The sequence below is a fragment of the Empidonax traillii genome, unplaced genomic scaffold (genome assembly GCF_003031625.1).
Source record: "Empidonax traillii isolate 1590-97213 ecotype Southwest subspecies unplaced genomic scaffold, ASM303162v1 scaffold277:size2070623, whole genome shotgun sequence".
NCBI lineage: Eukaryota > Metazoa > Chordata > Aves > Passeriformes > Tyrannidae > Empidonax > Empidonax traillii.
The window spans coordinates 1,043,228-1,068,426 of NW_020955470.1; the positions used below are offsets into that span (position 1 = coordinate 1,043,228).

Sequence of the window (25,199 nt, forward strand, 5' to 3'; positions counted from 1 at the left end):
TCTTCCCGTTGTTTATGACCTTTCTGTTGTATGTGTGGTGCAGTATAATTTTCACTTTGTCAAAGCCAGTGCAATGTGATATCATTGTGAAAGGTTTGCACTTTCTGTGGTGTAATATACCATACCTTCTATTGCTTTTAAGTTATTCTGGGTAGAATCTTGGGATAACTGGGAATTTATTTCTTTGTACAGTTGTACTCTGGGTGTATGTTTGGGGGCCACAAATGTACACGTGCCTGTTTAGGTATATGTATTCAGCATATATTTCTGCAGCAAATCTGTGTTAGTTCACGTACAGCTTTTACTTAGTTGTGTCTTCAAGTTTATTTTGCAGTGATAGGAAAAGCTATGGTAAAAATATAAAGTCCTTGAATTACATAGAAATATGGGTCAATCAGAGAAACTATAAGAAGCAATTAGTTTATACTGAGAAGGTTTTTTTATTGGACACTCTAAGTTGCTAGTAGTCTACAGATCTCCAGTTTCAGTGGATGAAGTTAGGAAGTTTTTCTGAAAGCATTTGGTAATATTTTGACTGAGATCTCTAGTTCAAGCTAAAGTAGATCTAAAATTCCTCTGTGTTGGAGTTTCACATTCTTTGAAATTAACTTCCCACTTTGGCGCAGTAAGAAGTAAAATTTAATTTCCTATGTAATTTTAGAGATTAATTTGTGTATGTATGTAAATACATATAAAATTAAAACCCGGACTTTTGCAGCTTCTCTACCTCCCAACATACTTGGGTCCTCTAGCAAAGTAGAAACAGAGTTGTGATTGCAGCTATTAGCTGCTTCTCTAGTGATGACTCTTCGTATTATACAATACAGTTCAGTGTATGGATAGGTAAAACAAGCAACGGTATTCAGATGTCACACAGTGCCTAATGCAGTGAATTATATGCCCTGACTACGCTCCTTGCTGATATTTAAACACAAATATTTCATAAAGTGGAAAAGAAACATTCCTAAGCAAGATTAAACAATAGAATGTGACAGGAAAATGGTATGCTATATACAGTTCCTTTCACAGAAGAAATTCTGCAGCATTAAAATATCTGCTTTCTTCCATGTGGATATGCAGAAATTACTGTCTTTAACAGCAGCAGTAACTTATCAGGTGAAGTTGAGAAAATTCTGAGTTGTGTGTGCAGCAAATGGCCAGCGTAAGCATGGGCAGGTTGTTAATTCCATCTGTCAGTTACAGAGCTAGCTCTGGACAACCAAGGATGTCTGTTTTAACCTGTAGATGATGTCATCATTATGCATATGAATGCTTAGACTTCTTTTCATGATAATAAACTCTTCATGTCTTTATATGGTTGTATTATAATTTACGTCACAGCAAGTTAATCTATTTGTTTGTGAGCATATATTTGTAGGCAGGCTCTTGCACCAGCCGTAATTTTGCTCTTTTGTAAACTCAGACCGGGTCTGTGACTAAGGTATGCAACCATGAAATGGAGGAGAAGGGGTCTATTAAAACACACTTTTGGGTGTCTTTGTATAGAAGTTGCTCCAGGGCAATATTTCATGTAATGTAAGAGAGGATGGACAAAGATAGAGCTGTGACCTTACTTTAAAACTAAATAATTGTAGAGAAATGGCAAAATATTGTCAGTTATTGAAGTCTAGCTGAAATGGAGAAAACCCTGTATACGTGCTGTACTCCTGTTGAGGTTTAACAGCAGTCAGCAACAAAGCCCCATGCAGCCTTTTGCTCTCTCCCCTGGTGTGATGGGGACAATCTGAAAGGTAAAGAGAGAAAACTTGTGGGTTGAGATAAAGACAGTTTAATGGGTAAAGCAAAAACCATGCATAATGTAGGTGGTGGTAGCTTGGTCTTCTGAAGTGCACCCCAGAACTAGTGACATCTGCACAAAGGTGACAGTGATCTTGAGCCTGAAAAATTGTCTTGTGGAGGATAGAAATAAATTGGACTTAGCACCTTTCTGGGGTAAATGATATGAGTCATACAGGATTTAAACAAGAAAAAACCTGAACATAGCTGGTATGTCTATTAGAATAGGAATTAGAGGCAATGGAAGGAGGAAAACAATCTCATCTGCCTGTGGATTGCCTTGGTGGGACCTTTTCTTGTCCAGTATTCAGATTTCTCTGTTTCAGTGGGCTTTTCTGGTGTTGCTACTACATCTAATGCCCCAGAGTTTCCACTGAAAAGGAACACTATTGTAAAGACTGTAAAGTTATCTATAGTATTGCAGCTCACCACCCATTTTGTGTCATACAGTAGTACAAAATAATGCTTAACAGAGGGAGACAACACGGTCTGTGTTTTCCCCATCATGGAAAATGACAGTATTAGAGCAAAATATTTCCAAATACTTTAAACCAAAAAAGTCTATTTTTTCCCTTTTTGTTCTCTGTTGCTGTTAAAACATGGACCTATTCCACAGGAAAGGAGAGCATGCTCCTTTTTATACATGTATGTTGTATATATATGTATATAAAGGTTTAAATATTTATAAATACAAATATAAACAATATGTATACTCATCCTAATGTATCTCATCTGCTTTTGAGAGTCGTCTCGTTGTTCTTAGTGGTTATCCGTAGGAATTCCTGGGGGGAGAGATTAGAATCCAGAATCTAATGGAGAGCTTGCTTTATTGAAAATAGAACTTAATGCCACCGATATTCTTCAGACAATTCAAACTAACTTGATTTCCATAAGCAAAGAAACTCTAGAACAAATAAACTGTTTGTCTGAGTCTGTAATATAAAAGTGCTATTAAATAGTAGGCTACATAGATTTACCAAGAATGAATCGTGTTTAACCACCTGTATCTTCTTTGTTGGCAGCATAACAGGCCTTGGGACTAGAGAGATCAATGACTGTCTTGTAGTTTGATTTAAATAGGGCTCTTGACACCATTGATTTAAATAGGGCTCTTGACACCATGTCACACTGGCAGGATCAGCAATACAATCCTGATGAAAATGTGCAGTGAATGCAGGAGTTTAGAGAAAGCTGTACCCCGAAAGTCTTTATCAGTTGTTCACTGTTGCCCAGCAATATGTCAAGTGGGGTGTTGTTGAAATGTGTTCTGCAGCTGGCTAGTGTTTTCATTAATGATTTGAGTGATGTAATACGGTATATATGCTGATTAAATTTACAAGCAATAATCAAGCAGAGAAGAATGGAAAGTATGTTGGGAAACACGATTAGAATGATGAATATTCTCAGTGAGTTGGAGATATATCTTAGCTGAACTGATTTAATTTCTCTTCCAGGCAAGTGCTAAGTCCTGGCAATAGGTAGTTAACGGAAGAAATAGGAGAAATTACTGTATGGGTAACAGTTCTGCAGAGATGAAGGTCAGTGGGTAGAGGAACTGAAAGTGTGTGGCTCTTGTTTGGAGAAGAAAGGTCTGAGAGGCAGAGTAGCTTTCTTCAGATAAATAAAAGTTTTTCAAATGAGAAGGGACTAAATGGCTCTCCATATCCACTGTGATTGAAACACTAAGTAAAGGGGCTGAAATGTAGCACAGAAAATTTTTATCTTAAATGTTAGGAAAGGTTTCTGCCAATAATGATAATTTCATTGGAGCTGTGAAGTCACTATTTGAAGCCATTTTAAAAACAGTTTAGAGAAAGCATATACCAGGAATCAAATCCTAAAGTAATGGAATAGCTTGGGTTGGAATTGCTTTAAAGTTCATCTAATTCAACCTCCCTGCAATGAGCAGGGAGAATTAGATAGGGGTGGTTTTGCCTTGAAGTAGGAGGACCGAGTAACCAGTTCTTTGTTCCTCCCAGAGATGTGCCCCCCAACTCTGTTAACAGATGATGTAGTATAGGGAAGTTTGGGGTTGTTTTGGTGGTGTTTGTGTTGTTTGTTTGTTTGTTTTTTTAATTAGAATGCTCGATGTAAAATGTGCTTCACAAGTTGGTTTGTCAGGCACTGTACCCAGATACCTCCTGGATTATTATTAGGACAGTGTGATTGGGAAATTCATGCTATCACTTTAGTTCAGCCTCTTCTTATCACTCCTTCAGATGAAATAGTAGATAAATATCCTCAAAGACCTTCAACTTACCACTCTGACACAATTACTTCTCTTCTGGTTGTGACTGACATTCACATAAACTTCACACAGTTCATCGTGTTACTTGAGTGTTGCAACAACTGTCCCTCAAAAGCTATTGTGTCAGTATTGTCTAGGAGAATGCAGTGAGCAGGAAAAAGGAAGGTGAAGCTGACTATGTGAATGTAAAAGTCAGAAGGCAAACTGCCTGAGTGTTTTTAAGAAAAATGTTAATATACTTCTGTAAGTTTTTTAATATTTGGGATCAGTGATGAATATTGGTTTGTGTTTATCAAAATTCTAAGCACTACTAGTCAGTATTCAGGAAGCAACAGTTCTAATTTGTTGAAAACTTAACTAATTTTAGTAGCAAGTGTTTGCACTGGTTTGTTTTATATCAGTTAGCCATATCTACTGCAAGATGGAATTACCATTATTGTTTTCCCAGTGTGCCTTATTAACTGAGTAATAAAATAATATAAATAATCTGACTGAAACACAGAGACTTACTCTGAAGTGCTTGCAGATTGGCTGACTGTAATATTTGTTCCCTAGGTAAAATATTGTGTAAAAACCATTTCTTTTTAACTGCTGCAGTTTTTAAGTAACATTAAATACGTCTTATGTATCTGTACAGGAGTAGTACTAAACTTTCAGTGGTAAACTGTCTGAACACCTGCCATGGATACTGTGGCAGTTCTCTTTCACTGTCACCTTCTTTCTGTATTCCTGTTCAGTGATGAACCAAATTTTTTTTTCTGTTACAAGCAATAATTTACAGTGTATGATTTCCAAGCTTGATCTTTTGTTGAGTGCTATTAAAGTGAGGCTGGACTTGGTTACTGTCATGTCAGTGTAGCCTTCCACTGCTAGTACACGGAGCAGACAGATTTGTTGATACTAATATTGCCATGCACATTTTCTCTTAAGAATCAACACACATCAATCTGGAGGGGAAAGTTGCTTTCATGGTGCTTTTGCTTAGGGACTTCAATGCATTACAATTTACAGTCTTGTGCAAGACCTAGTGTCCTCTAAAATAAGACAGCATATGTCTGTGTAGCACAGTGCATTGTTCTGTAGGGGTAAGTGAACTGATTTGATTAATAGAAATTACATGGCTTTAGTCGCATGACTCTTTGCCTGGGGTAATTAGTCCTGCTGAGAATGACTGAATTATGTTACTGGCTCAGAGCCATCTGCATTATTTTTGAGTGCCACTGCTTCAGGTGGTGCATCTGCATCCATAGTAAGTGCAAATATCCTGCTAAAACATTTTTCTTCTGTCCCCAGTGGTGTTAGCAGTAACACTGCCAGACCTCCGCTGAAATTGTTTGGACTAAAAACTGTCTGTGCCTTTCTGTACCTGAGTGTAATCTCCATATTCTTCAATTTCATGTTGTCCCTCTCAGTTGAGTTGGTTTTATTTTGCTTTGTTTTGTTTCTCATGAGGCTCTGTTGCCATAAGATGGAAGATTTTGCAAGAAGTTGTTGTGCAAGTTTTTATTCCTAGTATTCCAGGCCAAAAAAACCCTCTTTGGTGGGAAGGTCAATTTATTTCTTGTTGTCTTTTGAAATAAAGAAAAATGTTAATAGTATGTAACAAGTTAATGAATTTGAATGGTTGACTGTAAGATACTGAATTGACGTGCATGTAACAAAATTACTTTCAAAAATTTATACTATTTTTAATTTTTTAGTAAGATGCCAGTGGTGTAAGACCTCTTTATCCTCTTAGAGCAAGGCAGACAGAACATACAGATTTCACCATCAGCTTGTGCTTTGCTGTGACTAGGAATCCTAGCTTGGAAACCTGATGTTAGACAAAGCATTTTAGGTAGATATTTAGTATGTTTTACTTAATCTCTGGTATGCATTCTTTTTCTAAGTTTTCAGTAGTAGACACTAAATAATTACAGGCATGAGAGAAAAGACTTAAATTTGAATTGGTACAAGAAAAAAAAAATTCCTGTTGCAGTTTTGTTCTTCAGCATAACCTTTAAATTACCAGGTTTTTTTAGGTTTTTAAAAGTTTGATTTTTGTTAATATAGCTTCATTTTAGTTTCATTTCTGTGTCACAGTTTTCCAAAGGCATGCCTGTTCGGACCTATTGAAATTTAATTTTCTTTATGCATACAGTTCTAGAAAATTAATACAAGTATAATTGTAACAGTAGGCTTTCTTGATGTGTAGTTTCCTTTCAACCATAAACAAGTTTCAAGTTTGCCATATTGAGAGAATTGTGAAACTACTTTTTCATGTAAGCATTAAGCTGATTCCTGCTTTTGATGAGATTAATCTTTTAGCTATAACTACTCAAAAAATTTGATTTTGCTGTATTATTAAGTATTTTGTAATTTCAATCTCAAGTATATAGATTGTCAGAGGCCTGTTTATCAGATAGTTTAACATGGATTTTGTGCTCCATTTTCTACCTTGGTTTTAACGTGTTCCTGAGAGGTGTGTTATTGATGACCCATCAGCAAGGCTGTGTCGGAAGTGAATTACGATGTGTGCAAGTTGCCTTTGCCGAAGCATGTGGAGTGTTTCTAACAGTTTTTATCCTTATTCCAGTCCCATCAAAGACTTTTTCCTGTCTTTTTCTTTTTCTTTCACTCAGTTACAGATGTCCACACCTTTTGTTCCTTACATTTCTGGAAAACTTTGTACTTTCAATCCCCTTGTCTTCCATTACCCTGAATCTGATTGCTGCTATTTCATTATTAATATCAGTTATGATTGTTATTGTCATAATCTAATGTATAGAAGTTTTGGTTGTGGGCCAGTATTACATTAAGCTAGGTTTCAGCAGGTACAGCATAAAATCTGGGGCCTGACAACTCTGATTTATTTCCTTCTAACAGTTCATAAAACTCCAGTGGGAAAGAAATGGTAGTGGGCAATTACTAAGGAAGGGGAGGGGGCATGTGATGGACTGTCACAGTGTTTTCTTCTAGGGGAGGAATTATTATCAGGACAGCAGAGAAGTTGCACTCGTCATGCAGCTGATAAGTTATTACTTATTTAAACTTTCTTGTGTATGGTCAGTCACCTGAGACGTGAACAGTGTTTGGCTTGGTAGCACATTCAGTTCTCTGTTTGAGATTAAGCCAGTACTTCTTATGAAACTGCAGTATTTTCCATTTGCTTTGGGAACGTATCAGATGTTCTGGGGCTTTGAGAGCTAAAGGATTTATCTGGGGTTTGTAGTCCCACCTGGGTAATGCTGAAACAGGGGGAGTTGGGAATTCTGAAAGATGAACTGGTTGGAAATGAAGAATAGAAGGAGTTACATAAAGGGAAGTTATGGAAGGTCTTGGCAATTACACTACCCTCTCTTTTCTCATTAATGGGCTTACATGTAAAGGCCAGGTCTCATAGGCTGGGGTTTTCTCCAGTTTGATTATTTTGCAGTTAGTGAATTTATATGTGTAATTCTAAAATCTGAAAACTATACTTAAATTCTGTTTCTTTAGTTACAAAATTCTCCTTCTACTCTCTTCTCAAAGTATTCCTGTAGAGCAGAAAAGAAATGATACCAAGCCTGTTTCTGTTTAACTGTTGAGGAATATTTGTTCCCCACCAGAAGGATAGTATTCCTGCAAGGTTTGGACCTAAGGTGTATCATAAGAGAGGAGATGGGAAAAGATTTGAGGGAACCAGCAGCACACATGCACTTGTAGTTATGAGTGCTTGTGTTCGACCAAATACAGGATAAATACAAATTCAGAGGGTTTTTTTGTATTTCTAATTGGTATGAAAGTGTTATGGTTGTGTAACTAGTACAGATCTTAGGGCATCTTTGAGTTTTGAGACAGAGTATTGTTACTGGATAGTCATACTTTTTAAATAGAACTACACAATTAAAAGTAGAAAGGAAAGCGGGTTTCAGTTTCCAGGTGACGTACAAATATTATCAAGACCCAAAGATATCTGCAGGCTGTGTCTGCCTTTGAATCTAGTAATTTTTTGTGCACTGACTTTAAAAAGTCTGTATTAGTTAAAAAAAAGAAAGAAAATTGAACAGACCAAAGATGTGAAAAAATTTTAAAAGAAGTACTTCTGACCGAGAGAAGGGAAGAGAGGCAGATGTTAGTGGTGAATCTCTGAAAGATTATCTTTATGTATCCTGTAAATTACCAATACACTGTAGGAAGTATGAATAGGTGGCAAGACCTTGAAAATAATTTGTAGTGTCTCTTACATATTACATAAACAAAGCCAAAGGTGACACTCAGGTGTCTATGTATGTTCATGAAAAGAAAAGCCGGGTGGATTACATATTTTCAAAAAATAGATAAGTGCAGGGGTATCAACAAAGCAAGAGAGATGTCATCTCTCAACTGGTGGTGTATTCTTACTGTATTTCAACGAGTATAAAAGTTTAAGTAAACAATTAGCAGCTAGGACACCATACCTATTAAAAACAAGTTGGTGACACTAACAACTAGTATGGAAAAAAATTAGTTCAGTAGTTCTTTTTGAACAGTCAGATTTCAGCAGTAGGGTGAGAGAGAATAGAAATGGATGAAATGGACAGGTAACTTTTGATCACCAAGGAAAAGAAGTGAACATTTGCTAAGAATGCTTACTAGAAGATCAAATAATGGGGGTAGCAAATCACGTTTGGAAAATTTCATTGAAGGTAATAGAAACAGAAGTTTCAGTAGAACTACTTGCAAGTTTCTATAGATCTGAGAGCCAGCTAACAAAACCCAAAAGATGTTATTTTCACAATGCACTGAATTAAACCAGAAAAATAGAATCATTGCTGTCAAAGCATGGAAGAGTCGTGTTGGGAGCCTGGACTGTATGTCCTCTACAGCCAGTGGTAGAAGGTCAACACAGGAATTATCAACAAGGAGAAACATTCTCTTGGATTCTCCTATAACAAACTTGCTGGATTTGGAAGCCACTTGTTGCCAGAGTGGCATGTCATGATGCATAGGGCAAATTGAGAATAAACCCTGTGTTTAATGTTTCATTTTTGGAAGAGTTGATTTTCCAGTGCAGAGGATCTTCTTTTCAGAAGTTGGGGCAAATGTTTTTAGACAAACTTGAAAGCTGAAAGCTTGCTGAGAAGACTGTATTAGATTGTGAAATACTGGCTTTTTGGCAGTCGAGAAAGAGGGTTTTCCTGGCTGAAGGCCTGTTCTGATGTAGTGACAAAGCAAAGACAATAACCACGGTTGGAAAACAATCTATGAACACAACTGAGTGCTATTGCAAGTATAGAGTATAGATATGAAAAATTTAAAATACTGTAGAAAAATCCATTACTGACTGGAACCAGAAAGACACCTATCATGGAATAAACTTCTAAATGTACTTGTTTTTTTAATGTACTTGTAAACTGCTTAATGTACTTGTACAAGTTATTCATAAAAATTTAGAATAGGACAATTTTTCAGTAAATGCTCTTGCTTTCTCTTTGGAGGCAGGGTAATTTGTTCTTCCAAAGAGTAAGAATACCTTGTAATCCCCCAGCAAGGAGGATGGTATACAAAAATATTAATTCCCAGAGCCATTAGTTTTTAATACGTTAGTGAATGGAGAAGGAGAAAGTCCAACTTACGTTGTTCCAACATACAGGAGGAGAAATGCATTATTTATGTTGAAATCAAGGTCAGGTAGATACAAAGCTGCTCTAGAAAAGCAGTAGACAAGTTGCATTTATTTAAAAGAAGAATTCAGGGCTGTAAAGCTAAATTAATGATAGTCAGTTACCTTTTTATGGAAAATGTGGGTTGTCAAACAAATTTGTGTCTTTTGCTTCGTAGATTAAAGAAATTGTGTAGATGCATTATAAATTTATTTTGTGTACATAATCTACAATTTAGATGACTTAAACCTCCCTTAATTTATTGTTCCCTAAAGTAGGTATTTAAATAAGCCATCTTCTCCTCACCTCACTGTTATTCTCCATTCGTAGTAGATAATTTTGTTACTAGGGGAGCTGGAAGAGAGGAACAGGTGTAAGTAAGGTACTAAACTTCTGTAAAACTTCTGTGGAACTGGACTGCATTCTTGCTGGGATTGCTTTACCACTGTTGTTTCTGTTCTCGTATTCATGCAACTGTGTCAAGCAAATCTGTACTTCTGAAAATTGCGTAAGGAATTGTGCTCTACAGATAAAAACATGGTTTTATGGTTACCTGTGAATAAATGCAATTATACATAGCACAGTAGGAGATTAAATGTGCTCTTTTTCTTGAAGATTAAGACTGTAGAGGTGCATTCATGGGGGGAAAATAAAGGGCTGCAGAAGGGCTCTTGAGTTAGCAGAGAAAGAAATGACAAGAGCTAAGGGCTGGACAATGAGGCCTGGCAAATTCAGAATATAAAATAATTGAAAAATTAGATTATATACACAGTTTTGTTGTAATTCCTCAAGTAAATACTTGTTCAAATCTTAAACATAATAACCAATTTTATTCTGTTAATTTTTAGTTAAAGGGTGAGCCAGTTCAGGCTAAAAAAAATCTAACCAAATAGCTAAAATAAGAAGACTGAAAATTGATCTTTGTTCAGGTTCTGGATGGAAGCCAGCATCCCTGTAACTGTCGTTTCTGCCTTGCCTAAAAGATCAGTGAAGGTGTTACTGTATGTAATACAGAGTAATGAGAAGTGTAAAGTAAGATTTCATTCTTCACAGCAAACAGCTTTAAAAATAGGCTGTTTTCACAGGAGTGGTTTTTCCTCTTTGTCTCCCGACTCGTGCACGTAATTTTCAGATCTTGATCAAGAATTTTATGTACTCTTCTCAGTTATTGTTTGAAACATAAAGTAGTCCAGTTGTCTTACATGTTTACTATTCGGGTCCAACCTTCAGTTATCCACAGGCATTATATCTGATTACTGGCTTTATTTTAAAGGTAAACTCTCTTCAGCTGAAAACCAACAGGGTCTTATCTTTTTCCATTTCAACCATTCCAAGTTCAAGGAAAGATGTAAAAATCTAACCTCATTAAAAGAATGAACTTCCCATTGTCTTGAGAACATACTGTTTCTCACACAGGTTATCCACCCCAGTTTTAGCTGACCTGACTCACAAACTAAGGATGCAGTAGAAACATGAGATTTTTGACTGAAAAAAAAATTGGTGCATAACAAAAAAATCTGTGACTGAATCAAGTATTTCCCACTTTTATTCTGCTTTAAACTGCTCTGGAATCTTCACTGTACAACTGAGGCAAGATTTATTAGAAGCTTCTGAATACATTAATCTTTTTTTAAAGATGTCTTTAAGTTGTCTTCATGTGCACTTTTTTGTACTTCGTCAATGTTTGATGCAACTGCAGATGAACTGTACAGCTCCTTTTCCTGTTTATAGACATATAATGTCATACGGTCAAAATTATCAATCTTAAATGTTTGTTCCTGTTTAAACATAGAAAATGAAGTGATTCACTCAATTTGAAAATTTTGTGTGATTTGATGTTTGCTTGGTAACTGGTCAGAAAATGAATTTTTAAATAAAATAACACTTATTGTTTCTATTACATGCAAATATACTCCTAGAAAGTCTGTTGTCTCTGAAAAAAAATCTCATGAACTACTTTACTAACTGATGGCAGTAGCATCAAATATACTAAATCTTATTTTATCTCCATATTATGTACAGGTTTATGATATTTTGGCAAAACACAAAAAATTTAGTTTTCCCTTAGCATTCTTTTTTGGATCAGATATGGAAGCTGCTATTGTTGGTGAACCAAAGAACTGTCTTAAAACCTTTTCTTTGCCCACAGACTCTTTTCATAGAACCATAGAATGGGGTTCGTTGGAAGCAACCATAAAGGTCATCTGGTTCCAGCACTCTGCAATGGGTAGGGACACCTTCCACTAGACCAGGTTGCTCAAAGCCCCATCCAGCCTGGCCATGACCACTGCTAGGGATGGGGCACCCACAGCTTCTCTGGGCAACCTGCTTCAGTACCTCATAGCCTTCACAGTAAAGCATTTCTTCCTAATGTCTAATCTAAACCTTCCCTCTTTCAATTTGAAGCCATTTCCCTGTGTACTGTCGCTCCATGCCCTTGTAAAAAGTCTTTCTCCAGCTTTCTGTTAGGCCCCATTGGTACTGGAAGGTGCTCTAAGGTCTCTCTAGAGCCTTCTCTTCTCCAGGCTGAACAACTCCCACTCTCTCAAGCCTGTCTTGACAGTAGAGGTGCTCCAGCCCCCTGATCATCTTCATGGCACTCTGGACTTGCTCCAGCAGATCAACACGTTTATTGTGTTGGCTCCTCGGAGCTGGAGGCAGTACTCCAGGTTGGATCTCATGGGAGAAGAAGAGAGGGAGCATCACCTGCCTCTACCTGCTGGCCAGATTCCTTTGATGCTGGTGAGGCCAAGGATACAGTTGGCTTTCTGAGCTGGGAACCAACATTGCCAGGTCATATCGAGCTTCTCATCAACAATTTTTCACATCTTTTGTTTTGTTTGTTCTCTTTCATTGATAGGTCTCACTTATTAGCTATTGGAGCTGTTAGCAGGAGTAATAAATCTTCCTCATTATTGTTAAGGTGTTTTACAATAGCAGTGCTCACGTTCATCTGGTTTTTTTTGTGCTGATGCATTGTGCTAACATTGCAAATAATGTTCCTTTCCCATTTTCTTTTGCCTTATGCATGTTTTCAGCCCGTAGTAATTTCATAGTGGTACACAAAGTATCATTGATATTTGTAATTTACTAATCTGGGAAGCTGTCCTTTTTTAATTACTTCTCTGTTTATTTGTGACAGGGATTTATGAAAAATATCTGAATTAAGATTTGGAAGAAAACCATGGTACATAATAGCAGTCGTTTACTGTGCTTTCTCCCCTACTAACTGATTTGAAATGGAGTTTATTTTGAAGAGAAATTTCACAACAGATTGTGGGAGATCCCGGTACAGTTAAAAGTAATACCGTGCTAATATTGCTTTGTTAATAACAGTCTGACATAGGCAGAGTGACAGATTTTACAGCAATGTTGTTTCAGCAGTGACATTGATTTGTTTATCAGATACAGTATCAAGGTAAACTGTTACAATATGCGGTAGGAATTTAGAGATCATATGAGGGGAAGAGAAACCGAAAGTACATTTCCAAAAACCCAGCTTGAAAAGGAAACAAGGGTGTGCTGTTTGCCAACAGCTTTGTGCTGTCAGCCTGCCTGCCTGCCTGCCTGGCTGCGCAGTGTCAGGAATCAGAATGGGGATATACAAATGCTTATATTCAAAGGATATAATTAATTCAAACTATAAAAAAAAAAGTTTTAATAATTTCAGGTTTTGTACCTATCACAGAATTTTCACTGTGAATCTTCTGGTTTTTTTTCATTTTCAATGAATTCCTTTTCATTGTGTGAGAGTTTCTTTGTGAAATACAAAAAAGCTGGTACAGAAATCTGTAATATAAATATACAGGAAGATATTTCTTCCATTCTGGCTCAATTTATAATAATCACTGAAGTGTAATTTTAGCAAAGAACATAAAGATGTTTAATGATATTTCTCCTTCAATATATTACTCTACAAAAATAATTAAATTGTGATAAAGAAGCAGTAATTGAAAACATAATACTGTGGTAGTGAAACACACTCAAAGCATCCAGACAAACTGAAATTATCTGACTAAAGGGAAAATTCAATAGCATTTTTTAAAAATTTATTTCTTGTAACAGACACTGAATAACCTTTCAGGTCTCTTCCTGTAATGCATGCACTCTGTATATCCTTTGTACTCAGTAAAATATATATTTGATCTGTAGGAAAAGAGGTAGTAGATTAATGCATGCCCATGTGTTGTCTGTTATCTGTGTATAACTTTTAAAATCAAAAGCCTTTTCTAGAGTTGCTGTTTGTCTCATTCTTACCTCTCCTTCCAACAACTTTGGTATAACCACGTAACACACTCGATGATTCAAAGAGAAGTTTCTTCTTGTATTTTTGTCTGTTATTATCTAAAAAATAGGGTTAGCATTCTTTGCACAGCAAGTGCATGTTGCTCTCCACTTTTCTCTGGTCCTGATGACCATAGCTGCCTTACAGTGGTTCCTTCTACCTTCTGTCCTTTTCCTCTTCACCTATTTCACATTCTTCTTATTTAACACTTATTGGCTGTGAGTGATTTTGATTTTCCTGCTAGTCAGTTATGATGTTTTTAGTTGTTTTTTTTTTTTTCAACCTTCTCCCAGCAAAAGAAAACCCAAACCTTGTGTTTAATTTTGCTTCTTGAATTGCATGAGTGTTCTATGAAGTCGAAAAAGGAGAAAGTAATAATGGAGTCAGATTCTTCTTCCCTCTTGGTGTAAGAACGAAATTCAGTGATATTATGGCAGAATGTGTGATGTGGGAGTGAAATTCAGCTGTTACAAAGCTGGAAGGTTTTAAGAAGCTGACTGTCCTTAGCTAGATGTTAGAGGTATTTTGTTTGAGCAATGGGTGATGGAAGAGTAATTTAATGTATTCTAGATATTTTTAATACTGCATTGAAACTTTACTAAAGAATGCTCTATTCTCTCCTTTCAAAAGAGTTTAATGACAATTGGCAACTGAAAGTTTCTTCAGAGGAAACAAACACATGCCGAAAATATTCAGTTATCAAAGAATTTTGATGACTAGCACATACATTGATGTTGGAAAAGAAGTATTATGTGAACTGCAATATAGTATATGTAATGGTTAACATAGTAGAAAATTTTTTCCTTGTGTCCAGATAAATCCTTTATCTTGTTGAGTATATTATTTCATTTAAAAAGAAAAAAAACTCCCCAAACCCAAAGGGGATTGTGGGAAAGATAAGATGTTTAAGTCTGTGCGTGGTGGGACATAGTGCCTGTCTGTCCAGTTCAATGACACACTTACCAAAAATTCCTCTATACGAATATAAAATAGGTGCTAAAGTTGAGCCCCACTTCTGGTGTCTGTGGATATACAGTAATTATATATTACATACATGCGTGTATTTACGTAACAATGAAGGGGGGTGCATTGATCTGATGTGTATCCAGATGCATACATTTTAAACCTAATATATTTAGAAAGCACTGAAGTGACTCCTATTCTGCTGGCACTAATAAGTAAACAGAACTTCTGAGTACGTAGCAGTGCCTTGTAGTCCAGAAAAATTGTTGGCTGCTGGAAACTAGATATTTGGGATGTATTTACATTTCTGTACTACTGGTTTGTGATGTACTAGTGTGTGGAGGTGTGCTTCTTGAATATTCTAATAGATACTGGCACTGTTCTCTGCTCTTTTTGTATTTTCAGTGTGGGATAACCTCATTTTACAGTGTAAAATTGAATGGAAATGCATTTGCAGTTAAAAGACAACATAGTAAGATATCAGCTAATACTTTGGGGACAGAGAACATGTGGAAATTGGCAGTGCTTGCTTGTGTTTCTGAGATGTATTTGCTGGAATTAGTATTTTTGGAGTCCTGTTCAGTTCTGCTTGCCTTAGGTTGAGTGGTGTGAAATGTAATTGAACTAATGACTCACTGTGGTGAGATCATTTTTAAGAATGTAGTGGGCTTCTGATTGTACAATAGTGTGGCATGTATTTGCCCTTTTCTCTCCAGTGATGCTGCCTCTTTTTGCATTCTGTTTTAGTCTATCTGTCAAGCACCCACGGCACACCTTCATCTCCCTCTTGAAATCCTCTTCTGTGTCTATAGAATATGCAGTGTGTCTTCACTATTTACTCTTAATTTTGTGTTCTTTGGGTTAAATCTGCCGTATGGTATAGATCATGTATGATTCTGTTTTGTAATGGCTTCTGTGTGTGTATAGGATAGCACATATCCTTTCTTGTACTGCTCCCTGCTGTATGCAGAATCTTCTTCTGCAGCCCTCAAAGTGTACTCCAACATGGTATAAATCCATTTTTCTAAAATTTAATGAAGATGAAAGATAATAAATGTAAAAATGAACTTGCTTATATTCTTACAGGCGATCAGTGATCGACATAGCCTTTGAAACTGGGCTTAATCTCTTTGACTAATTCCTAGGCTGCTCTTTCTCTTCGCTATGAAGTGCTTCTTCGTTGCATCTGACTGTCTAATGAATGAGCTTTAGCACTAAGCGTGGAGTTCTTGAGGATTTATTTAATTTTAAAAAGTAAAGTCATATTGTCAAGAAACCTTTCAAGTCTGAAAGCTTTTCTTCAATGCTTATTTCAGATAAGGATGTAAAGTTATTTATGTTATGTGTTCATTATGATTTCTCTTTTCTTTCTTTTTAAATAAATGAATAATATTTTTGATATAAGAATGCTTTATTGGAAATAAATTGATAAGTAGTCAGTGAAATCATATTATGCCATTAACCCTCAACATCCCTCTTTCTCCTCCTTCTAGTGTTCAAAATAGAGAGGATAGCTTGAAAGGGAAAGGAAGAAGAGCTACAAAAAAGAAAAAAATAATAGTTTCTACTTAGATATTTTGGGTACATTTCTTTTCAGAAGAACTTATTCCCAAAAGAATGTTTTTGAAGTAAAAAATGTGGAGCATATGGGGAAAAAAAAGCTTATTGCATAAAACTTCTGCAACCTCTTAAATAAGGATTTCAATTCTTGTAGGAAACTAGGGATAGCTTAGATGAAAACAACACAGTAAATGGGTACAGTTGAATGCAGGTGTCATTGGGCTAGTTTTCACAGAAAAGCCAGTGTAATTATATTTGAATATATGTTACACAGTAATTTCAGCTAATCAGTTGCTATCAATTAGATAACAAAATTTCCAGGTAGAATTTGGATGATCATAAGTGGCTATTTTTTGTAGAATATATAGCTGCAGTATTATTTTTTGAGTCTTCTATTCTGTTAGCTAAATCCTGAGATGAAGTAAACTAAGTAACGTTACAAGCACTGGGATTTTTTTAGCCACAAAACCAGTTTTGGCAACACACATATGATTAATAATTTAGGAAAAAAACAGAAAGGAACCTTTTGTTCCCTTAAAACAACACCTTTTTCTTATATGCAACTTCAGAAAAATGCTTCAGAAATCCTCATTTTTTTGTGTCAAACTAGCTCTCATATTCAAGGGTATGCTCTGCTTTTCTTTTTTTATATAATTTAATACTTATTGAGAATTAACCTTTAAAGTATACTGGTAACTGGTGACACACTGGTCAGTTCATGTAATGACAAGTGAAATCATGCTCATTGATTTTGCAGTTTTTTGTTTTGTTTCCCTTTCCTCCCCTCCCCTGGTAACTCGTTCAATCAATCTAGCCACTGTTCATGGAAATTACGAAATTTTTAAGGATGGCATGGTGCAAACAGCTTGTCAAACTTGTTTGGGTGGGTATCTTAATTCTTGCTTACAGTTCTAGAATGATGGTAAGTTCTTAAGGTTTCTTGATTCTTCAATGCAGGTTTAAGAAGAAATAGAAAAAGAAAATACAGGAGAAAGGTATACTATGGCCACCCAGGAAAAACAGGAGTAGGGTAACTAGCAGTATTGGTGATTGTTTGTAACAAAGGAGCTGCATAGCTAGAACTGAATGTTGTTGAAGGAAAAGTGAAGTAAAAATAGTTAAAAAGTTGTCGAGGGCAACAAAAATTATCATGGACTTTAGCTGTGGCACTTAACAGCCATATCCTTCTATGGATAGATGGATGAAAATGGATGAAAAATCTCAGTATAAAAGGTCCCCATGTCACACTAGAGGTCTAGCTAAACCCCTTCACCTTTGCATAGGAATGTTGGTTTGTTGGTTGTCTTTTAGCATCAAGCCCAATAACTTTCTTATCTGTGGTTTTTTCCCTCATTTAGCCTTTCCTTTGCCCTTAACCCCTCCTGTGTAATTGTTCAAATATAGAAACTCTGGATCTGAGATTGTATACACAAGGCTTTCTACTTTTCTTAAAAATACAATTTTTGGATGAGCATGAATTTTTCCCCTCATATGAAAAGTAACTGATTCTGAACCATTAACTGAAGGACATCATGTAAATGGCTTTGCCTGTATGTGCATGCTAGTCACATGCTGGAGAAATTTGAAATAAGTAGCTATCTAAATATGAGGTCAAAATGTGTCCAGGCTGTAGCTGCATAGCATTCAAAATACCTCTGATCAATACTATTTACGAGTTAAATTTAAAAATACCATATCATGCAAAATGTTGAATTTGTGCTCCAGAAAAGTATTCCCAAGTGCAATTTTTCTCTAAAAATTCTTTTATACTTACGGAGAAACTGAGCCATACAAATATTTTTAAAAGTTTGCACTTCTTTAAGGCTATTTATTTTCTAAAAAAAGAGGACTTGAATATTTTTGACAAATATACACATGGTGTTACGCTAACAAACAGCCATGCAACATATATCTTACATAATGAAGAAATTGAATATACAAGATCTAATCTATTTAACATACATATTGAAAATATACAGTCTCGCCAATAGTTAAAAAAGTTTTTTTTCTTATTTGGCAGTATTTTTCTACAGTTTGTTCAAATATTCCGTTTGATGTGTTTTGGTGAATACTGAAATCTAGTCAGTGACAACCTGAGGTACTAAACATTTCTGCCTTACTTCGTTGTCTTCAAAGGTAATCTTTTTGTTCCTTTTAGGCTCTATCCATGAGTTGTGTATTACAGCGTTATTTGGCATGGGATCTGCTTCCACTATCGAAACCACTCGCTTTTTCATCTTACTTTTCAGAACTTTCTGAAACTTTTGCCTCGTGAATGCGTAAAGTAGAGGGTGAAATATAGTTGTTCCGTATGCCATTACTAGAAAACATAATCTCAACTTTACCAAAAGGTCACTTGGGCCCAAACATAAGATGGTGGTGTTTAAAACAGAGATGGGTGTCCAGCAGAGAAGGAATGTTGAGATGATCAAGAGGGACATTCTGAAGACTCTCTTTTGCCGTTCCCGTCGCTCCCGGTGCCGTTTTACAGCTCGGCGCAGGGCGATTATGACAGACACGGAAGTCCTTACACCAAAGACAACGTTTTTCCCTGCACCGCTCTGGGACACATCCGTAGTCTCATGCTGGGTGGTCAGAGAAATAGTTTTTTTCTTTCTGGCTTTCTTCTTTTGTCCTGTTGTAAATCTTGTACCAATCCGAATATTTAGGGCCTGGAGTATTTTGGTGTACGTAATTAGCATTACTACAACAGTGAAGAAAAATATTGGAATCTGAACGAGAATGTGGTAGTACATTCCTAGTTCGGTGTGGTACTCGTTTGTACTCACACACAGAAGTGTCTTATTTTCCCAAGTACTCACACTTCGAAGACTGAAAAAGTTGACTTCAATGAAAGGAATCAGGAAGGAAAAAAGTGAAATTATCCATATTGATGTCATTAATATCACAGCCCTTCCCATGGTCAGAATTCGGTTGGCAGGTTTTACAGAGATGTCGTATCGGTCCAGGGTGATAGCAAAGACGTTGATTGCAGTTGAAACACTTGCAAAAGAGACACAAGCCTCGTGGAAGCAGCAGATGAGAGCAGTGTTACTCTCCAGTGAAAGCAGAAGGATAACTATAGTTAGAGGAATACATCCCACACAAATTATTACATCAAGTACATGAAGGTTCATTGTAATTATGTTACTGACAGAATTGATTAAGTTGGATTTCATACAGTAAAGTACCAGCACGGTGAGGTTGCTGCCAAGTCCCAAAACAATTTCTAGCATCAGAAATCCGGTGAGAGAAACTTGAAAGCTTAATGGATATGACAGTGGTCGGTACATGTTGGTATCGATGTCGTCAATGGCATCTCGGACTGTAATGTTAGATTCAGACTGCATGGTGACTTCCAGAATGGGGGAGAAACACATTCTTTTGTTGCAGTTGGTTTTTCTCCTGAAACGTGAAATAAAATATGGAACTATTTGATTTCTTTTTTTAACACTTATTTTAAATAAATCTTGGGGAAGGAGGAGGGAGGAAAAGCAACTATTCTTACCAAACTCTTCATTTACAGTATGTTTAGAGCTTTAGTTGGCATGGACTCAAAAGCCTGAGGATCTAGAATAAGGTCTTTCCTTTTAAAAAGAAAGCAGGATTTGTTTAAAAAAGAAAAAAAAAAACTGAAAAGCTTCCACTTAAGGAGGCAAGGCTTTGTTTATAGTGATGCGGTTTTTCACAAAAGGCCCATTTGTTGAATAAACTGTACTTGTGCATAGCCTTTGTATTGCTTGGAGGGTCATTTTAGAAGCAGGTTGTTAAGTATTAACAAATTAGTGCTCAAGATCATTTTAAAAAGCTCTTGTGGAAAAAGAAAGTGATAGGAACATGGAGCACTGTTGTTTATGTATCATAAAAAGAGCATTTAAAATATTTATGCCAATTTAGCTGCCTCTTTCTTATGAAGTTTACAGTAGTGTTGTGGGCTGAAATGGAAGTTCTGTAATTCAACAGATTTTTAAAGAGCTTGAAATTTTCTGTTCACTTTTATCTTTTTTTATCTACATGTATGATGCTTGCCACCACAACAATTTTATCTAAGTATATAAAATTTCAAATGCAAAATTTATGTGGGTTTGGGGAAATGGAGTTTATTATAAAATACTACATTTCCTTTTTGTGATTTAAATATTCAATTTCTTCAAGAAATCATCTCCTACATGGAGTGTCCGAGTATTTAATTTTATTCCAGAATAGATTTAAGAGAATAATTTTAAAAAATAACACTTAGAAATTGGGTTTTGGTTTTGATTTTTGTTCTGGTTTTTGTTTGTTTTGGCTTGGTTTTTGTTGTTGTTGGTGTGTGTTTTTTTTTTTGTTTTGTTTTGTTTTGGTTTTTTGTGTGTTTTTTTTTTACAAACTGCAGTTAAATCCAATGGATTTACATACATAGCATGTTTTTCTTAGTAATAAGTGAGGTTCAAAAAAGTACCATTTGTTACATCTAGGAGATTTTTTTATTTTGTGGGTCACCTGCTTTGTTTTACACATGCTGGTGAGTTGTAAATGTAGCATCTGCATGTAATACCTGATGTTTGTATTGTTTATATTTTCAGGCAGCTCTTGAGTTTATAATTGAGTGAATAAATAAAAGAGAGGTTATTCAATTTCTTGCTATGATACTTGTGGGTTTATTTATTTTTTTTTTAGGTAGCTTTAAACTTGAGGGGACGTACTTGGCATGAAAATAAATTTGAATGCTGACCTTTGTTCTTTTCTAAATACATTAAAATGGATAGCACTAAGGTGAACAAAAATGAGCTCTTTTAAAATGAAAGTATGAATTAAGCACACTTGGGATACAGTATGCAAATGGATTTCATCTGCAGTTCTGAAAAGCCTCAATTGAACAATACTATTAATTGCAAATTGTATGATGAAAATTCTTGTTATTCTTTAACAGCTATCTCACATGTGCCTTTTAAATAGGAAAGAGATGTAAATTAGAACGTATTAATCTCAGGTGTGAAATGAAACAAAAAGTATTTCAAAAGCTTTGTTTCATTTCTAATTTAGGCAACCTCTGTTCGGTTTATATTAACCCTCAGGAGTATGATTTCCTCTGTGTATGCTGTCCTGGCTGTGAATGGATTTCAAGAAACCATTCCAAATGCATTGCTGGAGAAATGAAGTTCTTTTGTATTAGCAAAAGCCAGGAGGAAATCAAAAGCAGATCTGCTGAAACAAATGACAGGCTCACCCTAACATTATGCCAACTGAAATTTTGTGAAAACAGAGAAGTTCAGATGTGCCGAGTCTTAATGAATAGATTAAACATCACCTCCTTGTTGCATTGATTCTATTTCAGTTAAATTAAAGCAGAAATGTGAAGGCAGGGAGCTCATTTACCCAGCGCACCCATCGCCTGTCTGGGTAAGTCCCTGCTCGCTGCAGGTGCTGAGCAGAGGTGGGGGCATGGACTGCCGACCTACCTGTTCTCTGAGCCTCAAGGGCCTTTCAGATCGTGGCAGCAGCTTGTCATAAATTGATACATGGTGTCACTGAGAGATTTTTGACATGCACTGTAACCTGGAAATCAAGTGGTAGCTGGGCTCTTATTTCATTCCTTGCAGGTTTTTGTTTCCTTTTTTTTTTTTGTTCCTGCAGTTCAGCAGCAAAAAAATCTGATTAAACATGGGGACTTCTTAATTGTCTCAGATACTTCTACAGACCAGGGCATATTGTGCGTGTCTGTTCTGAGCTTCAAGCCAGCAATAACAAATAAACCTTCTTTTAAGCGATGTTGATTTCTTTCCCCTGTTGCATTTTGTAGCAGCATGCTTTTATTTTCCAGGTTAAAGAGAAATAATTTCTGATCTCTGTTTTCAGAGTGTATGTAGACATCCTTTAGTTTATGGTTGCGTATTTCTTTCTGTAATATTCCTGCTCATTACTTTTGAGTGATGGCTTAGTCAAAGAAGTTGCTATACATCATAAAATCCAGTTCATGTGCTTTGAGAGTAACCATGAGTTACCTAATTTGGTTTATTTTGATTTAAGGAGAATACACAACATCATAAAACTGAGAGAAAAATCTCCATTAGTCATTATGACCAAAGTTATTTAATGAGTAGTATAGAAAAAGCTTGGTTAAACCTTTATTCAGCTTGCTGGTGAAGTATGCATATTTTCCTTTTGAGATTTCATGTTTCATTGTCTCTTCATGCATCAGTAGTTTCCACAATTCTGGTTTTAAATTATAAATCCCTCTTTAAGAAATGCTCACCATTTTAAGAATCAATCATTGCACTCTTCTTTTAATGAAAATCTGAGCAGATGTGTTAGTCTTCCGTGTATATTGTTGAAGTGTCATGCACGTAAATGGTAATACAAGTGTGTTCCATGTTTTGTTTCTAATTCCTTTATGTCTTAAGAATACATTTTAGTGATGCATCCTGCTGCTTGTAGGTCATACAGCTACAAAGATACCCGGTCAACTGCATTCTTCATATTGTCAGTTGTAAAACTGAATTAGTTGCTGCATGCCCTTGTGAAGGGGAGGAAAAAAAAGGTTAAAAGTAGGGCTTATAATTTCAAAATAAAGTAATGCAAGAATATATTTTCTAATATCACTTATTTAATTAATAAAAGATCTCTAAAGTTGAACCTTACAGGTTACATAGAAAATCAGTGTGTTCTCTATTTGCTAGCAAAATCATATTCTTCCTTCAGCTTACATGAATTCAGTTGTTTTGGACAAGTTTCCTGTTCTCCGGATAGTGCAGGTTACAAAAACCCCTGACTAGAAGCAGTAACTGTTGGATGTAGAGTGTCTGTGACTAAAGCTGGAAAATGTAGTTTTATAGCTCTGGTGAGCAGGTAGTTTATACATACAACTCTCTTGTCTTCTAATGAGAAACTGAACACAGTTAATGAGCCGTATAGGAAATATGCTTTTGGTTAATTTGCACTCTGCTACAATTTCCTTTCTTGAAATAAATGTTTAGCAAATCCATGCTTTTAGTAAATGGCTTGAATATACAGGGTAATGAAAAAAAATGAGTTTAAAAAAAAACCACAAATAAGGGAGATTTCTTAAGCAATCAGAGATTAGTCATATTAGCCAACCTTCATAAAACAATAAGTATACACTAATTACAGACTATCTGATCCTTCGAAGAGTAACGGAATAAATCTGAAACATATTTAATTGCCAATATTTGGAAACACTGCTGAGGGAGGAAAAACATATTCCCAATTGCATTATGTGGTTGTTTTCCCAATGCTGTATGAGCTTAAACTGTACTGTCTTTATGTTGTATGAACAAAATAGCTTCTTAATATTCTATAAGACTTTCATACAGAATAACATTATTCTACCATTGTATTTTTAATGGGGAGGGGGAAATAGCATTTGAATATTTCCTGACCTCAAATATAACAATATATCAGTGTTTAATATAAGTAGAATCTGATCTCTTGCTTTTTTTCTCGTATTTTTTAATTTTGTTAAATGTTGCTTATTCTGCATACCATAATAAGGAACAGATCTTACCTCCACTAAAGATTTGGTAAATTCTCGATGCAGGTGAAGCAGTTCCAGGTTGGAGGGATTCATTTTGTTCACTTGTTAGCAGAGTAGAAGGGAAAGAGGGTAATAAGCATATCTTCAAAAAATGACCTTAATGAAAATTTGTGCCTGTACTGTGCCATTGTTCCAGCATACTGCTAATGTATACAACTGCTTTAGTTCTGCTTTACAGGCTGCTGCAGTCTCCCACTCTTCCTACGGTAGAATCAATAAGCATCTGAAAATACATAATGAAAGTAATTTAACATACTGAAGGCTTCTTGTCTCCAGAGACACCACTGAGATTCAAGCTTTCTAAAAAAGAAGAGCAGTGCTTCTGAGAGGAAAGCTTGCGATGGGCAGCTTTTGCAGAATGACAGCCTACCTTGTCGCTTCTCCTCACTGCAGAGAGATGCAGTGCATTCACTAATTTTGATTGGTCAGTGATGTTGGGCTTAAATTGTGCTTCATATATGGGATTGATGCCCTCCCTCCCCCCGATTTATATAAGGATTCTTTTATAAAAGGACTAAATTTACAAATGATTTATGAATTCTGGAATATATTAAGGGTATGCCTGTTTTATTTTTACCTTTTCACTCTTTGTGTACAGTGGAAACCACATGACATTGAAAAAAAAAAGGATTAAACGTTTATTACTTAAAAAGCTTCCAACAATCTATATTTGAATTTGCCTACTTTCCATTTCTGAGGGGTTTTGGTGGCTTGGGGTTTTTTTAGTTTTTGTCCTAAGGACATCTCTGAAATAATACTGCTGCTTTAAGCCATGCTGACTTTCACCTTACATGTTTGTATGCAAGTGGTAGTCTGGGTCTTCTGTTCAATAAATTATTTTCAGCAGAACTCTGTACCCGCATGTATATTAGAAAAATTATTGTTAGGATTCACAGTGATTATTCAGACCCTTAAAATGACTTGATAATTCAGTTAATTTGTGAATCAGAAAATAATGACTTTTAGGATCCATCAGTCTATGTGTAGTAGTGAAGGTTGTTAATTTTGTTGAAATTTAACTTCTAAAAAAAAATCTTGTATGTTCCACATGAATTTTACTAAAGACTTAACAGGTTTTTGTAAGGATATCTTACATGATGTTCCTGACCTTCACTTTGCAGGGGGTGTCTTCATTTTCACTTTTTGTTTCATAACTTAGTTCTGAATCTGTTCTATCAGTATAAAAAGTGCTCACAATCACATAATGAG

At 35.8% G+C, this 25,199-nt stretch overlaps 2 protein-coding genes across 5 annotated transcripts in view; one reads left to right on the forward strand and one right to left on the reverse strand.

The window, feature by feature from the left end:
• Window positions 1-25,199, forward strand: part of COG5 (component of oligomeric golgi complex 5) — a 178,947-nt gene that overhangs the window by 12,294 nt on the left and 141,454 nt on the right. The gene's annotated exons all lie outside the window — the stretch shown is intronic.
• Window positions 18,252-24,415, reverse strand: GPR22 (G protein-coupled receptor 22). Of its 4 annotated transcripts, XM_027890123.1 has the most exons (4): window positions 24,361-24,415; window positions 23,961-24,213; window positions 21,898-22,952; window positions 18,252-19,861 (listed from the first exon to the last, which is right to left on the reverse strand). In XM_027890123.1, the coding sequence occupies exon 4, from the start codon at window positions 19,834-19,836 to the stop codon at window positions 18,535-18,537; it is 1,302 nt and encodes a 433-aa protein (XP_027745924.1). In that variant the 5' UTR covers window positions 19,837-19,861; window positions 21,898-22,952; window positions 23,961-24,213; window positions 24,361-24,415; the 3' UTR covers window positions 18,252-18,534. The 4 variants fall into 4 exon arrangements, with proteins under 4 accessions (XP_027745924.1, XP_027745926.1, XP_027745925.1 ...); XM_027890125.1 differs by lacking the exon at window positions 21,898-22,952; XM_027890124.1 differs by lacking the exon at window positions 24,361-24,415 and having other exon boundaries at window positions 22,692-22,952; window positions 23,961-24,354.